The 23,921-nt window shown below is 36.3% G+C and overlaps 1 protein-coding gene across 6 annotated transcripts in view; it reads right to left on the reverse strand.

Annotated features, from left to right (window-relative positions):
• ATE1 (arginyltransferase 1) overlaps positions 1-23,921 on the reverse strand; it is an 87,329-nt gene that overhangs the window by 23,112 nt on the left and 40,296 nt on the right. For all 6 annotated transcript variants that reach the window (XM_039335660.1, XM_039335500.1, XM_039335417.1 and 3 more), the window contains one exon: positions 6,321-6,441. In XM_039335660.1, the coding sequence (XP_039191594.1) occupies positions 6,321-6,441 (121 nt within the window). The remainder of the gene's footprint in view (positions 1-6,320; positions 6,442-23,921) is intronic.

The raw sequence follows: 23,921 nt of genomic DNA on the forward strand, positions 1-23,921 counted from the left end.
CATTCAATTTTTTTTTCATTCTTTCTGCCATTATTGCAGCAAAAATTTTGTAATCTACATTTAATAGCGATATTGGTCTGTAATTTTTAATTAGTGTATGATCAGTATCTTCTTTAGGTATCAAAGTAATATTAGTAATATTAGCTTCAGTCCATGAGTCCGGTATTTTTGTATATATAAAAACTTCATTACATAAGTCTTTCAGAGTTGGAGTAATAGTATCTTGTAACACTACATAGAATTCAGCAGGAAGACCATCAGGTCCTGGTGTTTTATCTTTCTTTTGCTTTTTTATTGCCTCTGTAATCTCCATCATTGAAACATTCTCGTTTAGCCTCTGACGCATATTCTCAGGAACCTTTGGGAGATTTGCTTCTTTTAAATAAGCCTGAATTATATCTTTAGAAACCGTCTCCGCCTTATACAGTGTCTCATAATATTCCTTCGTAATTTTTTTCATTAAGTCATTATGACACTGTAGGTCACCATCCGTATCCCGTAGCTTACTTATTAATCTTTTTTCTCTTTCTTTTTTTAGTCTGTATGCCAACTATCTCCCAGGTTTATTGGCATTTTCAAAAAAATTCTGTTTGGACCTTTTAATCTGTTGTGCCATTATATTTGTCTCAAGTAAGTTTAACTTATGTTTTAATAGTTCCATTTGTATTTTCAACTTTTTCTTTTGAGGGTCTAATTAATGAAACAAATAAAAATGGACTTGGAAAGATGGGAAAATCTTCAATTATCACTTTTAGGAAGAACAGCGATGATTAAGATGGACATTTTACCAAAGCTAATTTTCTTATTTCAAATAGTGCCTGTTAAACTTACTAAGAATTTTTTTGATGATTTAAATGCAATGATTTTAAGATTTATATGGCAAAAAAAGAAGGCGAGAATCAAATGTAAATTGTTACAAGAATCTAAGGATAGAGGGGGCTTTGGACTTCCAGATTGGAGACTTTACTATCAAGCGGCTATTTTGCTTTGGCTTAAAGAATGGATTGTTTTGAGAAACAAAAGATTGTTCTATTTAGAGGGACATGACCTTCAGCTAGGTTGGCATGCTTTTATATGGTATGAGAATTCTAAAGCACATAAGTACTTTCAGAATCATGCGATAAGAAACATACTACTTTCAGAATGGGAGAAAATTAAACATAAAATATACATGAAAATACCTGAGTGGCTTTCAACAATGAAAGCATTTGCTTATCCAAATTTGATTAATTATGACAAACTGGTTAGTTATAAAGATATTTTAGATAAAGAGGGAAAACTTAAGGACAGGCAATTTTTACAATTACAAGATATTGATTTGATATGGTGGTCCTACTTGCAAATTCAAACAAGATACGAAAAAGATATAAAATCAATAGGTTTTTATAAAGAACAGACCCCCATTGGATAAAATTTTGTTAAAAACAGATGAGAATTTGATTAGAAAACTCTATAAATTTCTTCTAAACTGGAAGATGGAAGAAGAACAAGTGAAAGAAACAATGATAGTATGGGCAAAGAATTTTGGATATTCTTAGGTTTGGAAGACTGCAAAAACTTTGGGATAAAAACATTAAGTTTACAAAAGCGGTAGCATATAAAGAAAACTTATATAAGATGTTCTATAGATGGCATATGACACCAGTTCGCTTAGTGAAAATGTTTAAAACTGTTTCGGATACTTGCTGGAAACGTAAACAACAGCCAGGCACTTATTACCATGCCTGGTGGACATGCCCTATCGCTAAGAAATATTGGTCTAAGAGTCATAGATGGCTGGAAAAGATGATGAAACTACAAATAGAATTTAAACCAGAATTGTTTTTGTTAGGAATATTAAGACCTAATTATGGTAAAGAGAATGACTATTTGATATTGCATGTTTTAACTGCTGCAAGGATAGTATTTGCCCAATTTTGGAAAAATGAGACTACCATCTGATCAGATTATTATTACCAAAATTCTAGAGTGTGCAGAAATGGATAGACTAACATTAGAAATGAAAGAAAAAGATGATTCAATTTATTTTAGAACTTGGGAAAAATTTTATCAATGGTTAGAGACAGGTTAGAACTTGAAGGATTTAATATTTTAGAATAGATGACTAATTTTTAATCGAGTTCTAACTAACATTTGGATGATACGATCACTTTTCCTGATTTACTGATTTTTATTTGTTACTTTTGATTGTTAGGATTTTTTTTTATTTCTTTTTTGTGTGTGATTTTATTAGTAGTGTTTACTTAATAGATTAACGTATTTGTTTACTAATTATTTTTAATATGTTACAGTTTAAGCTTTGTTAAAAATAGTTGAATATGATACTTACTCATTATTATGAACCGGACAGTTGCTTGTTTGTTGAATATGTGATTGTACCTATCCTTATTTTATCCTAATCCCCTTTTTCCTCCCCCTCCCCCTTTCCTTTCTACCCTTCCCTTTACCATACCTGTATTTTTCCTATTTTTCCTTACCTACATAAATTTAATAAAATTTTGTTTAAAAAAAAAGAATTATTGTATTAATTATCTTTAATTTTAAAAAAGTTTAATTTAAGAGAGAAAGACAGAGAGACTTTGGTTTCACTCACTAGCTCTTATGTGCTACTAAAAAGCCAACTCAGCTCCCAATCTGAAAAAAGTCAGATATTCCTGATAGCCATTATAGCAATAGGTGTTCATCACTAATTGCTATACTGTTACACATCTGTAAAATCAAATTTTGGCATGATAGATTATGGTGTTATTGGTTTGAAGAACTGACCACCAATAAATGAATATTGCTAAACAATTCTTCCAAAGTTAGCTAACAAGTATCAATATTAGAGTAAATAATATTTTTATCTCACCATATTCGGTAAACGAGACATTATTTCTGAAACAAAGTAATCTGGTGGTCATTTATAGCTATTGGTAATAGGAAAATATAAATTCTGTCCTCTTAGTTGTTCAATTCTGACAACTATTTTACGAATTGGGTGGTCTATCAAAATCTGTTATAACGCACATCATTATAGCAAAGTATAGCATGTGAAACAGAGCGTACCACACTATCTGTCTAACCTGATATTCATATTCACTAAATAGTAATTAAAGCCTTTTTTATCTGATGACTGTAAAGGAGGAGGTATTCTGCAGGAGACAAGCTCTGAAATGGTGGACTGCTTCCTTCATGCCAGTAGCTGCACAAATCTTGATGACTCTTGTTCACAGCAGGCATTATGTTCTAATTTCCTTAAACCACAGGATCCAAGCTTGAATTCACATTGTGTCTGAACTTATGTATTCAGTATGGATAAAGAGGCAGACTTTTATATTTATTATTTTGAAGTAGAATTGGTACAAATGTTCAAATTCTTTAAGCTAAGATCATTGTTGTTATTATGGTATTAATTCCTTCATCTTAGCAATCTTTTCTAGACCACCTAGTCAAAGCAGCATTTTGTCTGTCTCATAGTCAAATGGTTTCGCTTGAATTCAATTTATAATGTGGTGTAATCTTCTTGTTACATGCAATGCATGTTTTGGCATTGTTTTAATCTCAGAATCAATTCAGGCTTTACAGATCAGCCAAAGTCAGAAAGCTCCTCGTTATATGCTGTACTGTTCAAGGAAAACAGCATGATAAACAACTCTGACCGACTATAAATTGATTTACTTTCTTCTGGATAAAGTATTCAGAAACAAACAATATTTATATAAAGAATCATTTACTTCTGTAACTAAATAATTTAGAAAACAATAGGTTTTGCCTAAAGGTCAATGCCAGGAAAAGTTTCAAATTTTAAAGAAGCATAAAAATATTGTGTGGGACACAAATAGGGCTTTTCAAAGAGAAGGGGCGTTGACTTACCTGAACGCCTTTTCTCAGCACGGAGATGGATAATCCACCAATGGGTTGAGACTGTATTCCTGCCCAATCAGATCAGTCAGCCAAAGTTGCCACGCCCATCCTGGACCACAAATTCCCAGTCTTGACACGAGCGAAGCCATTGACTGACAGTAAGACGTTTTGGCTCGAACTAAGTATCCCTAATTATCCCTGTCTAGAAGGGTGGGTGTGGATTATCCATCTCCGAACTGAGAAAAGGCGTTCAGGTAAGTTAACACTCTTTCTCTAGCACTGGAGATGGATAATCCACCAATGGGACATACCAAAGCCTATTGTCCCTCGGGTTGGGGAGTAGACTGGTCCTGTGTGGAACTTTGGTCTAACCCCTGCTGGAGAACTCCTACCGAAGGAGGCCTCTGCAGAGGAGTATTTGTCGATTTTGTAGTGGCGAATAAATGAAGAAGGCGATGCCCAAGTGGCCGCCCTGCAAACTTCCTCAATGGAAGCTTGCATGGCCCATGCTGCCGATGTGGCAGCACTCCTTGTGGAGTGAGCCGTGACATGCCTGGGGACCGGCAAGGCCTCCGCCTGGTATGCCCCAGTGATGCATACCCTAATCCACCTACCAATGGTGGAGGAAGAGACCTTCTGGCCCCTAGAGGAGGGGTGGAAGGATATAAAAAGCGCTTCTGAGTGGCGGAACTCTGCTGTACGTGAAATGTAATATCCTAGCGCCCTGCGTACGTCCAATGTATGCCATTGTCGTTCTAGGGCATGAGTTGGGTTTGGGCAAAAGTCCGGTAGGACTATTTCCTGCGTTCTGTGAAAAGGGGAGTTGACCTTTGGGATGAAGGAAGGGTCTAGTCGCAAGACTACCCTGTCCCTGTGAAAGTGACACAGGTCCTTCCTTGTTGAAAGAGAAGCTAACTTGGATATACGCCGAGCTGACATGATAGCTACTAAGAATGCTACCATGTGGGTCAAGTAGCGGATGTCACATGTTTTGAGTGGTTCGAATGGTGCTCTGGTGAGAGCTTGCAGTACTCATGGTAGCTCCCACGATGGGTATCTGTGCACGGTTGGTGGTCTAATGTTCGCAGCCCCTTTGAGGAAGGAGCAGATTAAGGGATGCTTACCCAAGGGTTCAGCAGGGCTGGCCGAAAGTATTGTTGAGAGGGCGGCGATCTGCCTACGCAGCGTGTTTGGCGCTAGGCCCCTCTCTAGACCGCCTAGTAGGAATTCTAGGATGTTGGGGATTGTAATCTTTTTGAGTGGCAATCTTTGTTCAGAGCACGATTGGAAACTTTTCCACGTGGCCTCGTAGATACAGTTCGTGGATGGGCGCCTTGAAGCCTGTATAACCCTGATTACGCCCTGTGAGCAAAACCCCCCAGTTAAGATTGACCGCTCAAGTGCCAGACGGCTAGTTGTAACCATTGTGGTTCTTGGTGGGAGATCGCCCCCTGACTGAGAGAGATCCTCTCCGGAGGGATTCGCCATGGATTTGCGCGAGAGAGACTCCTCAGATCTGCGAATCAAGGCCTCCTTGGCCAATATGGGGCCACAAGAATTACCTCGGCCCGTTCCCGCAGAATCTTGCGTACTACCGCCGGAAGGAGAGGTAAGGGTGGAAATGCATATAGGAGCCCCCTTGGCCATGAGCTCTGTAACGCATCCGTCTGTTCTGCTCCCCTGGATGGGAATCGGGAGAAGAAGCGAATCAGTTGGGCATTGGACGGGGAGGCAAATAGGTCTACCTGAGGAAGACCGAAGCGGTGGCAGATCTCCCTGGTGTCAGAAGTGGGATCTGAAAAATAATCCACCAATGGAAGAGAACTATACCTGCCTAGGAGCCAAAGTTGCACGTCTGATTCCTGGGCGAGATCAGTCAAGACTGGGAATCTCGTGGTCCAGGATGGGCGTGGCAACTTTGGCTGACTGATCTGATTGGGCAGGAATACAGTCTCAACCCATTGGTGGATTATCCATCTCCAGTGCTGGAGAAGGCTATTTTTCTTCAGTTCTATAATACCATATAATGTGAGACTGTGCCCTAATTCATACATTCCTCAGCAATAGATAATAAAATAGTGTAATAGTGGAAAGCATAAGTTCTTCCTACTTCCTCACATTACCTCTTACAAATATTTTACCTTTACACAAAATGGCACATTGCACAGGATACAAATATTTCACAGGGCTTTCCTATGGAAGGGTTCACTCACTGAAGCTATATGTACATGTATGTGTGGTTTCATTATTCAATCACCATGAAGTTATTTCAGCACCTGACACTGGTGAATATATGAACCATAGGACCATAGGATTCTTTCCTAGGTAACATAATAGCTTGTGAAAGACACCAAAGGAATAGAGTCACCTTATATATTATAAACTGATAACAGACACTCTGAAGGTGATCTATTTAGTTAAACAATCTTCTTTAAAAATGCAAAGGATCCAATGAACTAAAGTTATGTACCTACCTATTTTTAAGTCTTGATTGAGGCGAGAATATTTTGAACGCTCAAGAGAAGGTAGACACTGCTCAAGGGATATCCAAGTATACGTCTCTGGACATAGTAAATCAGAAGGTCTATACTGTCCCTGCAAAATCAAGAAAATATAGCATGCCATTTATCAAATTCAAATATCTCTTTGTCCAAGATGTCTCCTGAGTAATATAGATATGAAAACTTAATAAAATAATCCTGCTACAGTATGTAGACAAATGTAAATTTCTCTAAGCATGTAGCTTTTCTGCTGGGATGTCCAACTTTGGCCAATCTAAAAAAAAATTCTTGGTTTGTGCTTGGATATGAAAACATAAGGAATCCCCTGGGAAATTAGACTGGGGAGCTGAGAAGACAATTTAGAAGAATGCAATGTACACTGGAAAGAAGACAAAATGGGCATATCTATATGACTATTAGAGGGTCTCTTTATCTTTTACTGCATCTCCTTACTTTTTTTTAAAAAAAAATTGATATTGCAAAGGTAATAGTAATTACAATTATCTTAATTTGGCTGGCTGCTGCTGTAGCAGAAATATACTGCACATTAAGAACAATTTGTTTGACAGTTTATTGTTTTGAGAAGATAAAACAGAATGAACCCAATACTAAATAAAATACACATTGAGCTGTCACCTTGAAGCTACAAGTCCCAGAATTTCTACCAGTTTCTGAGAATTCTAGCATTTGCAACCCCAACCAAATTGGAGGGTATCAAGTTGGGGAAAGCAAATTTGGAGAATGAACTCTCAAATCTGCTCTTTCACTTCATCTGTCTTAACCAAATGGAAACAAGTTCTAGCTGAAAGGCTAAAAAAACAACCAACCAACAAACAAAAAATCAGGATATTTATATAAAATGAAAATAGTGATCATTTATATCAACATTACTTCAACCATAGTCATTTACAAGATGTGTAAAGATAATGAAGTTAATATGATGGATTGCTTTGGATTTAAAGGCAAAAGGCTATTTAAGAGTTCACAAAGGTCCAGATTTAGCACAAGTAAGGAATTTATTAAATCAAATGCTCTGAGGATGATGTTGCAATAATGGAGGACAACCATGTCTAGGAAAAGTGGCAGCTTCTTTGAAAGGAGTTGCTGAGAAATGCTACATCTGGACTACTATTTCTTCCAAAACCACGCTGTCCCTTCAAAACTAAAGCCCAAACTTCTCTAGAAACAAACTAGCATCCTCACTGATATATAATCCATCAATGAAAGTAAATCTTAAAGCAGTTCTGTAAAATTAAATCTTTCCCAACACATCTGTTTCATCACAGATATTGCCACTTTAATCAAAATGAAGTAGCAGCTTTTCTGATTAACATATTTTATTAAAAGCATTTATTGAAAGCATTAAAAGAGTTAATTGATACAGAACATCCCTGTCCCCAGCAATCTAAAAACCATAGGGCTATCAGTGCATGTAACATAGATGTATGTGTGGACAAGAATATCAACCTTGCTGTCAAGCAAAATCAAGCTTTTAATAGCAAGTGCCACACAAAGTACACTAACCAAATAGATGGTAAGACAATAGGGGAACTCAGGCACCACACAGGTTATGTAGAAAGTAAACACAGGGTCAGTCATAAAGGACTCAAATGTCTATACACCAATGCACAGAGTATGAACACAAACAGGGTGAACTAGAAATTCAGGTTAATGAAGGCAGATATGATATTGTTGCCATTACAGAAACATGGTGGGATAAAACCCACAAATGGAACATACAGCTAGAGGGATTTAAATTATTTAAAAGAAACAGACCAAATAAAAGAGGAGGTGGAGTTGCTTTACATATAAGAAATAACTACATCTCTTCAGAAATAGAATACAACGATGAAAACTGTCTTGAATGCATTTGGGTCAATATAAAAGGGAGGAAAAAAAATGACATTGCCATAGGTGTATACTATAGGCCACCCAACCAAACAGAGGAAATAGATGAACTTTTGTTAGTCAGCTAACTAAGGTATGTAGGAAGCACATCACAATAGTAATGGGGGACTTTAACTACCCTGACATTAACTGGGAGACAAATTCTGCATCAAGTGGAAGATCAAACAGATTCCTGACAAACCTAGTGGACAACTTTGTCCCCAAAAAGTATAGACGGGAACTAGGGGATTAGCCATTTTGGATCTAATCCTCACTAACAGAGATGAAATGATAGAAGGTGTTGAAGCCACAGGAACCTTGGGAAGTAGTGATCATGCAATATTGGAATTCAACATTATGGAAGCACAAGCAATAGAACACAGTCAAACTAGAGTCTTGGACTTCAAGAGAGCTAATTTCAATAAACTTAGAGAGGGCTTGGGAAGGATTCCATGGATGAGAATCCTCAAGGGGAAAACAACTCAAGAAGCTTGGTAAATTTTGAAAAATGAGATAATAAAAGCCCAGTCTAGCACAATACCAACAAAGAGGAAAAATAACAGTTCTCAAAAGAAATCAGCATGGCTGCATAAAGAACTCTCTGACAAATTGAAAGATAAAAAGGACAAGTATAGAAAGTGGAAAGAGGGGCACATACTGTAACTAAGTCAGAATATCAGCAAAGAGCCCAAGTCTGCAAAGATGAAGTGAAGAAAGCTAAGGCTCATAATGAATTAAGGCTTGCGACCAAAGTCAAAAATAAACAAAAAAAGAGATTCTTTCAACATGTAAAAAACAAGAAAAAAGTGAAGGAAATGATTGGTCCATTAGAGAGTGAAAGTGCCAAGAAGGTGACAAGCAATAGGGAGAAAGAACTATTTAACTCGTTTTTTGCATCTGTCTTTACACAAAGGCAAAAAACAGACAGACCTATCAAAAATAGTGCCATAAAAGTATAGAAACACAAGTTAAGATAGGCAAAAAAATGGTAAGTGAGCACCTGTCCAACCTAGATGAGTTCAAATCACCAGAACTAGATGGATTACATCCCAAGGTTCTCAAGGAACTGGCACATGTGATTTCAGAACCACTGAACTATATTTTTCAAAGATCCTGGAGCACTGGAGAACTACCAGAGGATCTGGACAGACTTGAACACTGGGCGCTATCTACCAAAATGAAATTCAATGGTGAAAAAAAGTAAGGTTCTACATTTAGGCAAGAAAAACGAAATGTACAGGTATAGTATAGGGGGTACCTTGCTCAATAGTAGTAACTGTGAGAGGGATCTCGGAGTCCTAGTGGACAATCATTTAAATATCAGCCAGCAGTGTGCTGCAGCTGCCAAAAAAGCCAACACAATGCTGGGCTGCATTAACAGAGGGATAGAATGAAGATCACGTGAAGTATTAATACTACTTTATAATGCCTTGGTAAGGCCACACTTGGAATACTGCATCCAATTTTGGTCACCACGATGTAAAAAAGATGTTGAGACTCTAGAAAGAGTACAGAGAAGAGCAACAAAGATGATTAGGGGACTGGAGGCTAAAACATATAAGGAACGGTTGCTGGAATTGGGTATGTCTATTTTAATGAAGAGAAGGACGAGGGGAGACATAATAGCAATGTTCCAATATATCAGGGGCTCCGACAAAGAAGAGGGAGTCAAGCTATTTTCCAAAGCTCCTGAAGGCAGGACAAGAAGCAATGCATGGAAACTAATCAAGGAGAGAAGCAACCTAGAACTAAGGAAAAACTTCCGGACAGTTAGAACAATTAACCAGTAGAACAACCTGCCTCCAGAAGCAGAGGATGCTCCAACACTGGAAGTTTTTAAGAAGAGACTGGACAGCCATTTGTCTGAAATAGTATAGGGTTTCCTGCCTGAGCAGGGGGTTGGACTAGATGACCTCCAAGGTCCCTTCCAACTTTATTATTATTATTATCTACTCCATGAACTGCATGAAGCAAGGTGAAGCCAGTGGTGGGATTCATCTGGTTTGCACCACTTTGGCAGAACCGGTAGCTAATTTTTTGTTGCCCAGGCGCAGAATGGACTTCCGGAAGCAGCATCCACACAGAGAACTGGTTGTTCATGTATTTGAATCCCACCACAGTCATGAAACTGGCACCTTTTAATAAAATTTGCTCGTGAAAGCTTATACCTTTTAATAAAATTTGTTAGCTGAAAAAGAAGCTCCTCCTGATTTTTTTTCTACCATAGACCAACATGGCTCTCTTTCTACAATGCAATCTCAATGTTAAGCATTTGGAGCATTTTTCTTTGTACAAAATAAAATCTGAAATAGCCCATATTTTACCAATCAGATTAGTCATTCGAATCTGGAGGAGGAAATTTTTGAGCCAAATAACTAATTTCAGGATAATCATTTATACAGAATGTATGAAAAAATATTTTAAAGAAAATCAAACTACCCATAACAATGCCAAATTTTAGGTGATATTACATACTTTCAGCACAGAAGATTTCAACTTTAGGCACAGAAAAGCCTAACTGATACTGAAACTAGACAAATCAGGCAAGCAAACTTAACTATAACAAGAACTATAAATATGGAATAAATGTCAACCTCATGATTGTATAGTGAATCAAAGGCAACCTTTACTTACAGGTAATCCTTGACTTATGACTAGTCACTTAATGAGTGTGGAGTTTTAAAAAAAGCTTACAATCCATCCTTGAAGTTATGTCTGCCACCTCAACACTGTCACAACGACCGCATTTCAGGCATTTGGCAACCAGCTTGCATTTATGATCAGTTGCAGAGTGCTGAGGTTATGTAACCAAGATTTGCAACTGTTTTGCCATTTTCTGGCAGGAAATGCCCATTGGATATATTCATTCAACAATCAAAATTCACTTTACAAAAGCAGTGACTCACTTTACAACCATCGTAAAAACACATGCAGAATTGAGTCTGGGCATGTGATGACCTAACTGCTGATTACAATGACTTGTGACCAAAATTCCAGGCTCCACTGTAGTCATAAGTCAATCACTATCTGTATTTTATAACAGTTTTAATTTAGGTTTGTCCCTGGAGAACGGGCTATTTTTACAGCAGATGCAAACAAATATTAAGCAATGATCTAACATATGGTTTGAATTCCATATCCACATATCTAGTAGGGAAGAAACAAGAAAAAGAATTGAAGAAAACTATCACCTACCAGTCATCCTATTTTTATATTAAGATTTTTATATTAAGATCATGTGGACTTAACACATGTAAAACCCATTAAACTGTTAAATTATTTTCTCAAAGAAAAATATCAGTAATGTATTTATTATATTTTTACCTGATCAATGAAAACTTCACATTCTACATTTTAGAAAAAAAAATTCAGGTAGTTTCACATGGAGACTAACATTTAAACAATGTTTTACTATTAAAAGAACAGACTATATTCATCATCCTCACAAAACCATAATGAGTATAAAAATTCTCATTCATGTTTTGATTAACCATAGCTCCTTATTACATCCAACTATGAGGTAAAAAAGTAGCTTATGCAGCTGGCTTATTTCAACAAACCACAATTAGTAAAAATTAGTTTGCCTGACATCCAGCAACAATGAACTGTAATTCATATAGGTATTAAACCCTCTTCTCTGAACCAAGTTATAGGAAACGGCCAGGGTAGAAGCCTTGCTGACAACAGGTCAGCCACATAATGCTATTCTTTTTCTTCAGGATAGAAAATAAAGTCATGTTACACTGAAGGCCCATTGCCATGGTTTCAATATGTGATGACAGTCATAAAACTCCTCTTTATGAGCCACTCAGGCCATATGTATTCACTTAGAGAAAATCATAGTGGTGCATCAAATCACAATTCTGCTCTTGGCAGAAGGAATAGCTTATCATGTGGTCAAGCAGCAGAACAGAAACAGAACACCATGTCTCCACAATTATCTGGCATAATGTGTGCATCTTACTGTTTAGGAGATATCCTCTGACTATAAAGTTGTCTCTTTCTAAATGGCTCTTTTGAAGTAGGCAAAGCATTTGTATTACATTTTGTTTCATCCCACACATTCCACTATGATGGGACAAAGAAGGCAAAATATTCCTGACGAAGAAGAATATCTCACACAGATTTATTCTAGAGGCAAATTTCAGCTATAGTAATTAATTGATCTCGCCTTTATTTCTCTTTTTTTAGTCTTCTTCATCTAAAAAGACATTCAACCAACCTCTCTTGTCACTAGTTTCCTTTTGTAAAAGATAGACTGAAAGAAAGAAAAACTTACATATGACATTCATTCAGACAAGGCTGGATATTTAATTGGAAACTTCTGGAAGCAAATTTGGCAGTTCTGCCTTAAGGAGTCTTTAATTGAAGTATTCTCACTTTGCCAGCCTTTGCATTCTACTTTCTATGCTAAAAGCATCGCTGGACTTCTGTTCCAAGGCAAGGCCAAAGTTTTTAATGAAACTTAAGTCTGAAGATTTACTTTTAAAATATTTTGGAAAATCTAAGGGATTTGGTGAGTATTTGAGATGAGGGTATGTTAGTGGGGTATGTTTTTACAGACTAAGCCAAATATGAAAAATAAAAGCACCAAAGAAAGATAATAGTTACAAAAAAATCAAAGAGGGTCAAATACCAGTAGCACAGAACAAACAGAGAAGGTTAAAGACACATTTAATTCTTTTATCAGGTACAGTGTACATCTGTGTTCTATTTTCCACAATAAACCCATTGATCTTTTATTAAAAGTGAATTAAGGCCTCCATCTCAGTTTCCAGACAGCTGCTTTAAAGAGGAATTTTAACATTACATAAACAAAATACCCTAAAATTATCAACAGCAATGTAATAAGGCAAAGGCATGAGAAAATGTGAGCCAATCCAAAGGTTTATTAAATTCAGCCGTTTCCTTGAAAGAGGACACCAGCAGAATCCCATCAGCACAATACAACAGCAGACCCTTGCTCCCTGATTTAATTACATAAACAGAGATAGCATTATCCATCCAAGAGAGGTCTTTGCAACTAAGTTCAGCAACTCTGTTTTCACAAACTCTGCTTAGTTAGCATCACACAGAGTAAAGCAGTACTGAAGTAGGAACAAAAAAAATTCCAACTATTTTGGGTATATCTTGGCTGTTGCATGATCAAGGTTCCAGAACGCAGGAAGAGTTTGCATGCACTGGACCTTCTTTGTGGATGCCCATGCCTTATACAGTCATGCTAGGAAACAGTGCTAGGCAGTCTTAAGGACAAGGCCCAGTATGATTCTGCAGCCTCATTTTATATATAATTTATTCTCATATGTCAAAGAGCAAAAGAGCTACAGTATCTGGCTTCACATTCAACATTCCAGAACATATATTTCTGGAAAGCCCGGGCACACTTAAACTTGGGCCTAGAACAGCAAAAAAAAAAAAAAAAAACAACCCTGTCTAGTATTTCTATTTTGATGACTTAGGACAGGAATTCTGGGAGTTGAAGTCCACATGCCTTAAAATTGTCAAGGTTGAGAAACACTGACTTAGGATGTTTTTATTGTTTCGAAATATCAGGAATGAGAACAGATCCTTTTGCTGATCATTTTTGATTTGGAAAGCTAGCACTATATTCATTCTAGTGAAATATTTCAGAATAGACTTCTATACAAACACATACATACAGATACATACTTATGATTAAGACAGAGGCCAACAACTACTTCAAAGAGTGAGCTTGGCAACAAGTCACTAAAAACCAACCCCTTTACTGGCAGTGGTGCTGGTTTGCTTACCAAAAGATTCCTCTGAGCACCATGCAGGAATCCTGAGATTATTGTGGCATTGGGAACCATTTTGCCAATCTCTGTTAAAAGAGTGTATAAACATTTTCTTTATTTTGATCATTAGTGCTTATAGGACCAAGTAATTCATTGTAGTGCAATTCTTCAGAACAATTGTATATGACATAACAAGCTTTCATGCTCCCTGTTATAAAATCTCATTGATCAACATTTATTAAAAACAATAGGTGAAATTTATAGGAATCCTTTTTTCCTTCCCCCCAGGTATATGTGTTCCTTCTCAGTCCCATCTTTAAAGATTAAACCCTCTAATCTTTGGTTAACATTAATGTCTAAATTCATACAATCAACTAAAGAAGAAAAGGAGACATTTGAAAGGGAAGAGAAGAAAGTCCTTTGTATAGTTCCAAAAGGCCAACTTTGACTATATTCCTACTTCATCAACATATAAATCAGATTTCTAGTACATTCTGGTATTTTCCAAGCTCCTGTTTCAAAAACCTCAAATATTTTAAGTGGTAAGTTCTTTTTAAAGCATAAATAATTCAAGTTGTCAGATGGCTACACAAAAGAGTGGAAGTTTGAAAAGTGGCAGACAAAAATATTCAGCCTACTCTCTTCCAGTCTATTTCTAGTCTCTAACAGTTATAACAGATATAACAGAATGACAGAGTTGGAAGAGACCTTGGAGGTCTTCTAGTCCAACCCACTGCTCTCCTTGATTAAATTTTCTTTCACACTTCTAATCCACCATGCAGTGAGTACAAGGGCTCAGAATGTGGTGATGGTAAATTATCAGATCCAATCTGCTAGAAATGGAAATGTATGCAGTTGTACAATGTTGTATGATTTCACACATAAAATATAGTCTAATGTGAAATAAACTTATCACAATTAATATGGACATTTGTTCAGTATTACATTACAATGTTGCCTTACTCACATCATTTACTTTTAAAAGTCTAACCCACACATCCACTTGCTAATCCATAAATCAGTCAAAAATATTTTTAATACTTTGTGATAGCAGCATAGATAAAGGATTATATTTACAAATGCGGAAGGGGGTAGATTGGAGATTTAATTACAGATCTTTTAAAGAAAGAAAAACAAAAATAGTATACCGAATATAATATTATAAACGGGTTATGTTAGTTGAAAGGCTATCAACTAGGAACCAGATAAATTATTGTGCATCCTTAAATTCTTTTTTTAAAAGATACACTTTGTTTTTACCTATTATTACCTATTATTCTGAAGAAGATGGTATTAATTTTGATTCTGTTAAACTGGCCTCTTCTTCATAGGAATATAATAATGAAATTCTCATTTTCTCTTTTCAATATCTCAGTAAATTTGGAGGCAGGGGTTGTTTTGTTTTCATCCACTCATTTGTGTCTGATTCTAAGAGACTGGCTGGGCATGTCTCTGCAATTTTCTTGGCAAGTTTTCAGAAGTGGTTTTGCCATTGCTCCCTTCCTAGGGCTAAGAGAAAGTGACTGGCCCAAGATCACCCAGCTGGCTTCGTGCCCAAGGCAGGGCTAGAACTTACACCCTCAACTGCTACATTGAACTTGGCTCTCTTAGAGACTTTAACAAAACTGTGTCCCCCAAAAAGAAATGGTTATGGAACATATGGACCTGAAGAGTTTGAGAGATTGAGGGCAGTTCGAAACAATCAAATGACACTGCAATGATGCGTACAGAATTTGTTTAACATTCTGTAAAAATCCTTAGTTTTAATTAACAGTATAAGAATTACCTCTCATATGGTGATTGTATTTTTCAAAATGTCTTCTAATTTTGTGCCACTTAAAAACATCTTTTATGTTATCTGACACTGATTTTCTAGTGTCAGAAACATATTTTCTACACTAGAAAAATCAGCATAGAACCAAGGAAGGACAAAAATTGGCTGCAGATTATTATATTCTTTACAAAAATAAATAATTCATTCATTACAGATGCATATTTAACTGCAGGAGTGAATCCTCAGGCAGCATATGCATGAATTCAATACAACTCCCATGGAAGAGAATATATGTAGCTGAGGATTGAACTCTATGAGCTTATTTGTTTGGTTGTAGACATTTCATTACTCAAGTAGGTAGCAGTACAACTTACCTTAGGTAATAGGTAAGAACAGGTAACTAGCTATGAACAAGTCCCATAAATTCTTGTTAGGAATAACAAAGAAAAAAATTCATAGCCAGTTAATGCAATTATTACAACTACAATTCATGTGAACATTTTAGTTCTTTAATCTAAGTTCTGACCATTATCCTACACAGACTGGTTGGAAATAATTAACTACAGTTGAGTTTTAAGTTCATTCAATTCAGAAGACACCTTCCAACTACAAGTCTACTATAGTATGAAGAAAGCAATCCTAAACGATTACTACATTTTTGGCTATCAAGAAGATTCTCACTTTTTTAGACAAGAGTATTTACTGATGCTCCAAAATTTTCTAATGTGAGAATTTATCAACATTGTTCAGAAATTTCACTGGGGAAGAATAATAAACAACACATCATATGATCATAAAACATTACTGAATGAATTACAAGGCCCTGAAAAGGGTCAGAGCTCTCAGAAGACTCTTTAGTATTTCATCCTATGCTAAAACAATGTAATAAAAAGATTATGTAATTAGCCTTTCAAGACCAATAAATACTATTTAGTCTACAGCAGTTTTTGTACTTTGGCTCCAGACTGCTGATGACAGAAGTACGTTTTATCGTTTTTCTACTGAGGTCAGATCTCTGAATGTTTATTTATAACTAAAATAATAATATCCCAGTGATTTCATGTATAGACACAGTTCTAAATAGCCAAATAGTAAAAAATATGGATAACAAAAATAAAGGAAAATAATCAGTATTATTCTAAACATTTTGCATGTTTATTAACTGCTTTTATTTTTTTTCATCATTGCAAAATAAATCTAATGACTCTGAAAATGGAGCTTTAAAAAACACTGGCATATAAATTTTTAGCAAAACAAATTGCTAAATTTTGTCTTTTATGTCTCCTTTTCAGTACTTCTTACATTTATACATTCTATATGCTGCACTATTTCCATATTATCTAAGGTAATAAAATTATTTTTTATTATATAACACAGGCTTTCTTATATGAGTGATGAGAAAGCTACGAAAGGGAAATGTCAATACAATAAGTTTTTTGAAATTTGTAACATTACTCCAAATTGTTAAGAACAAATTCTATGTTTTACTTTGCCAGAACAGATACTGCTGGCTCACTATTTATTCTCATTTGTAACTACAGCTTTCCCTAAGATAGTGTTTCTCAACCTTGACAATTTTAAGCATGTGGACTTCAACTCACAGAATTCCACAGCCAGCAATGCTGGCTGTGGAATTCTGGGAGTTGAAGCCCACATGCCTTAAAATTGCCAAGGTTGAGAAACACTGCCCTAAGATAAACATCATACTTTTATCTTAAATTAAGACTACACATTAGTAAATCAAAATGACAGTATCTTTTTCTTATTAAACACTTCAGCATGTGGCCCAATTTAAATTGCCAAAAGGGCTGACTTTATCCCATTCTCCCATGTGATCTCTGGCTTCATTGAGCTCTCCAGAGAAATAATAAGAAAGCAATTACTTATATTTATGACAAATTACTGTAAAAATTCAAATACTATAACGTTTGATATTTAATATTTGAGAAGCAGAAAATATCAGAATTATCTTTTTTCCCTACTTTCTATGTTATTTCAAAAAATTGTAATTTTTTTCATCCAATTTAAATGTTTAAACCTATGAACTACTAGCAAGTCCTCTAAAGCATAATGTCTTCTTGGTATAGTTTGGCCAATATTAATGACACATCTGTAATAAGCAGACAACAGAACTGATCTCAGCTATCTGACTAATAAGCTGCAGTTGGAGAACATTCTGATACTATATTCTACTTTAGGATGTCCCACAAACTCAAAACCAACTCTACAGGCTGCCTATTAGTAAAACTCAGCGAGGATCATTTTCTCTGTAAACAAAGGTCTGTATATTTTAGGGAGGACCACCTGTATTTTCATTATGAAACCTTTTTCATTATGCACAATGGTATAGTACAATAAGCATTCAATGCCTGGAAATAACTGATCTCAGTATTACTTCATAAAAGTAGGGGGAATGTTTAATTGAACAGATTCATAAGGAAGTGCATTACAGCTTTAATAAAAGCTGTATACTAACTACAAGATCATGGATCAACTAAAAAAATCTATAGGTATTTGAAAGCATGAAGAATTAGTTCAGTTCTCAGTAAATAACCAAATTGCATCTTTTTTGCATTTTCTTGGAAAATAGATTCTATAATGAAACATGCATTCATACAGAATTGGTGTTCCAAAAAAGCTAAAATAGTCTATATGACAAGTTTCCAGAAATCATCTCTATTCATGTTTTAGTAATGTAAATCATACCAATCACAAGCATTATAGCAGGTCTTCACTATTTTGATATAATTCACAACTAACTTCTTTGCATTTTGCCTTGATTAGCTTAGTTTAGTAGGGCATGAATTAGTCGTGATAAATGTCTCCCTAGTGTGTCATTCTAGAATAGTTCATTTCTACTATGTTATGTGAATCTGGAATTAATCTTTCTGGCAGCTCTTTTCGACAGCAGTAGTCAAATTTCCCATAACAAATCAGGGGCTGTTAACTTCCTTTGCTTTTCTCTCAATTACCCTGAAATTCAAACTTTGAAATAAATAATATTTAAGCGATCAAAATAAAAGGCCAATTTATTATTTCTATATTTTATGTTATCCTATTAAGAAAATATTATACATTTGAAATGAAAGATGTTTGGTAAATTGTGTAAACTTGTATAAGGATGTGTCCAATCTAACCTAAACAGGTATTGTCTGCTGAAAAAATAGAAACAGTATTTACATTCCTGAGGTTAATCAGAAATATATGTTGACATATTTCTAAGGAAGACAAATACTTCTGTCTTCTTTAAAGCTATCCCAAGGTAGCGCAGATTCTATTCCTAAATGTCAGAAAACTGAAGTTTTCATTCTATAATTCCAGGTCAACCAAACAAGCCATCTTAAGCAATTTTGACCTAATATTTTGTCTTATATTACTCAAAGCTGCCAAGAATTTGGTTCAGGCATTCACAGACCAGAAATATTCATCATACAAACACTCTCAATTAACTTTATCTTTCATCTTAAGTGATATTACCCTCAGGACATTCACATATAAAACATGAATAATAATATGGCCACAGATTTTTCATGCAAGCAAGAATCATATTTTAAGATCTTTGTTCCTACAGATACACATACTGCATATATATTTCCAAGGGAAATATATTTTTGTTTTGTTTTGTTGGTTCAAAAATATTTTTTTTTTAAAAAAAAGATGCTTTACATGTACTTCTACAATTAAACCAGAAGCAACTGTAGACATATGTTGGGCTAAGAAATAATGAATGATCCAGAGTGACTCACTAGGCTTCCATGGCTGAAACTGACCATGAATCTCTATAGTCCTAGTTCAAACACTATATATTACATTTTTCCCCCTCACTGCCCCTTACACTTTTAGAAATACGATTATAGAGAGCTTATGTAGGACATACACAGAATTCATTACAACAGCCCAGAGGATATGTCCTTTTTTAGGACAGGTGTATCCAAGCTAATCCTTTGGAAGTTATAGATTGCAAGTCTCATAATCTATGACTACTGGAATGCTTCTGAATTTTCTGGGAATTGTACACCACGGTATCTGCAGTATACTACTTTTCAAAGTATACTACTTTTCAAAATCAAGCTTTCAAAGGACAGCTTATCATATATAAAATCATATATACATATACATATATATATACACATACATATATATATACACATACATATATATATATATATATATATATATATATATATATATATATATATATATATATATATATATATTACGATAAGTGGCTGAATAAGTTAAAATAATCTATGTAACATATGCATTTAACATATTTTATTGTTTTTATGGCCTAAAAGAATACACAAATATTTTCTTCATACCGAAAAGACAATGTTGGTTCCAAGCATATTTCACTAGGGAGGGCATTCCAGAATCTGGAGGCTAACAGTGAAAAAAATCCACACCAAACCTATAATGGATAGCGCATATAGAAAACCCTCTGAAGATTTTCTTAGCACATTAGTTGGTCTGATTGAGAAGCCCTAAATATCAGAAGGCAACAACCATTAACAATTGTTGACATAAACAATATGAAGTCACCAGTAATCAACCTCGACTTGTAGAACCTCGACTTTACCACAGGAAAAGGAACATGTATAGGAACAAGACTACTGTGTTAGAATATCACGAATTATATATTATATACAGAACCTGTATCTAAGAAAAATTACATGAGATATCTTACATGAGTTTAAGGGTGACATTTAAGAAAGCAAACATTTAAAATTTGACTTCATCCCAACATTTTCAACAATGAAATTATGACAGATATCTGAGAATTCTTCCATATTATAACAAGATATTTTATTAGCCATGATTACAAAACAATGGACTCTTCCAAATGCAATGTCCAGTTGCTGTTTCTTATGGCCCATGCAGTAGAGAATAGCATTATTATCCTCAAGGATCCAACAATAACATATGAGCCTTAAATAGAATATAATCTTTCCAATGTTGTAATTCTCTGACAGAAGTCAATATTATCATGTTAGAAGCTCTGACACATACAAGTAGCCTTCAATTAACAATAGTAATTGGGACTAGACTTTCTGTCAAAAGTGATGCAGGTGTTAAGCACAATGTCATGTGACCACATTGCTTACCAACAGCAATCCCAGCAGTCCCGGTTGCCATTGTTAACCGAATCTCATCAGTTGGTTAGGTGAGGACCTAGCCCAATCCAAATCAATCGTGACCTAATCCTTCCAGATCCAATCTTTAGTAAAGTAAGGGACTGACTCCTCTTGAACTCCACCCACTCACCACAGTCTCGGCCGGCTGCTACTATCCCAGCTTTTACTTCAATCCCAGCGACACTGGCGCTGCCATTCTCAAGTACTGCCTCAAGGGTTGCATCATGGCCAGCCATCCCAGCAGTACAGTCCCTTGGGAAGAGGGTTTGGCATGGCTGTTTCTGTTTAGTTTTATAGTTTTAATATGATTTTATATGTTGGTTTAACTCTTGATTGGAAGCCACCCAATATTGATTAGAAGATGGAGGCCACATTAAATATATATATATATATATATATATATATATATATATATATATATATATATATATATGTATATAGGTCTTTGGTTGTTCGGGTTTTCTCCCGCGTAAAATTGGAAGTGTCTTGGCAACGTTTCGACGAAGTCACATTCGTCATCTTCAGGCTGGTGTTTTTAGCTTCTTGCTTTGAGCAGCAATGGGTGGGTTTAGCTGTTTCTTCCTTTTAACTGCCAGTGAGGGTATGAACTGATTGGATGGGAGCTGGGCTGTGTTCTGATTGGGTGGAGGTGTGTTCTGAATGGTTAGGGGCTTGGCTGTGCTCTGATTGGCTGGGGGAGTGTTCTGTTTGGTTGTGCTCAGGTTAGTCTGAGTTGCAGAGGGGTTTAAGATTTTGGGGTTAGGGAGTCGTTTGTCAATAAGGGCAGGCTTCCAAATGGCTGGTAGGCGGGAGGTATCATCTCGCTTGTTCATGCTGTGTGGGCGTTTTTCTATCTCGATGGCTTCTCTGATTACTCTGTTATTAAAATGTTCACTTTTGGCAATGGTTCTGGTATTTTTAAAGTCAATTTCGTGTCCTGTAGCTTTAAGGTGTTGGACCAGGGAAGATGTTGGTTCCTCTTTTTTGACTGAGTTCTTATGTTCGTCAATGCGTGCACTTATTCTTCTGTTGGTTTGTCCAATGTATGTGGTGGGACAAGTGGTGCATGGGATTTCGTATACTCCTTGATTTTCTAATTCAATTTTATCTTTGGGGTTTCTAAGGATGGTGGATATTTTTCTGTTTGTGCAGAATGCTGTTTTGATGTTGTGTTTATGGAGGATCTTACTGATTCTGTCTGTGGTGCCTTTTATGTATGGGAGGAGGGCTTTGCCGTTTTCTTGTTCTTTGTCTTGGATTTTAGTGGGGGTTTCTTTTTGGATTAGGTTTGTAATCTTATTTCTATGGAATCCATTGGATGTTAGTACATTGGTGAGAGTGTGTAGTTCGGGTTTTAGGTGTTGTTCGTCAGCTAAGCGTTTTGTTCTGGAGATGAGTGTCTTGGCTACAGAGTCATATCCCTCTTCACCCAAGTGCCTATCAAAGAAGCCTTGACAGCTATTCAAAACAAATATAACCCCCCCAAACACATCTTAGATCTGACCAACCACTGCCTATCCAACACATACTTCATCTATAACGGACAAAAATACAAACAAACAGAAGGAGCACCCATGGGATCACCCCTCTCACCTGTCATTGCCAACCTCTACATGGAACACTTTGAAACCCAAGCTCTAGAAAAATCGGATCACAAACCCAAACTCTGGCTCAGATATGTAGACGACACCTTCATAATCTGGCCACATGGGAAAGAAAAACTGGACAACTTCCTCACACACCTCAACAGCCTACACCCCAAAATACAGTTCACCATGGAAACAGAAGCTAACAACCAACTTCCCTTCCTGGATGTCTTAGTCTACAAGAAATCCAATGGCTCCCTAGGACACACCATCTACCAGAAGAAAACACACACAAACCGCTATCTGCACGCTCTCTCACACCACCACCCAGCACAGATCAACTCTGTAGCCAAGACACTCATCTCCAGAACAAAACGCTTAGCTGACGAACAACACCTAAAACCCGAACTACACACTCTCACCAATGTACTAACATCCAATGGATTCCATAGAAATAAGATTACAAACCTAATCCAAAAAGAAACCCCCACTAAAATCCAAGACAAAGAACAAGAAAACGGCAAAGCCCTCCTCCCATACATAAAAGGCACCACAGACAGAATCAGTAAGATCCTCCATAAACACAACATCAAAACAGCATTCTGCACAAACAGAAAAATATCCACCATCCTTAGAAACCCCAAAGATAAAATTGAATTAGAAAATCAAGGAGTATACGAAATCCCATGCACCACTTGTCCCACCACATACATCGGACAAACCAACAGAAGAATAAGTGCACGCATTGAAGAACATAAGAACTCAGTCAAAAAAGAGGAACCAACATCTTCCCTGGTCCAACACCTTAAAGCCACAGGACATGAAATTGACTTTAAAAATACCAGAACCATTGCCAAAAGTGAACATTTTAATAACAGAATAATCAGAGAAGCCATCGAGATAGAAAAACGCCCACACAGCATGAACAAGCGAGATGATACCTCCCGCCTACCAGCCATTTGGAAACCTGCCCTTATTGACAAACGACTCCCTAACCCAAAATCTTAAACCCCTCTGCAACTCAGACTAACCTGAGCACAACCAAACAGAACACTCCCCCAGCCAATCAGAGCACAGCCAAGCCCCTAACCATTCAGAACACACCTCCACCCAATCAGAACACAGCCAAGCTCCCACCCAATCAGTTCATACCCTCACTGGCAGTTAAAAGGAAGAAACAGCTAAAACCACACATTGCTGCTCAAAGCAAGAAGCTAAAAACACCAGCCTGAAGATGACGAATGTGACTTCGTCGAAACGTTGCCAAGACACTTCCAATTTTACGCGGGAGAAAACCCGAACAACCAAAGACCTATATACAAATACCCGCGAAAACCTCAGAAAACAAATATATATGTATGTATATATATATTATAAAAATCTGAGGAAAAACATGCAGTGGTCTGGGTTTGCAAGAGAAGTTATCGGTATAGGTT

This window comes from Crotalus tigris, unplaced genomic scaffold (assembly GCF_016545835.1).
Source record: "Crotalus tigris isolate CLP2741 ecotype Arizona unplaced genomic scaffold, ASM1654583v1 scf7180000017536.10889498, whole genome shotgun sequence".
Taxonomy (NCBI): Eukaryota; Metazoa; Chordata; class Lepidosauria; order Squamata; family Viperidae; genus Crotalus; species Crotalus tigris.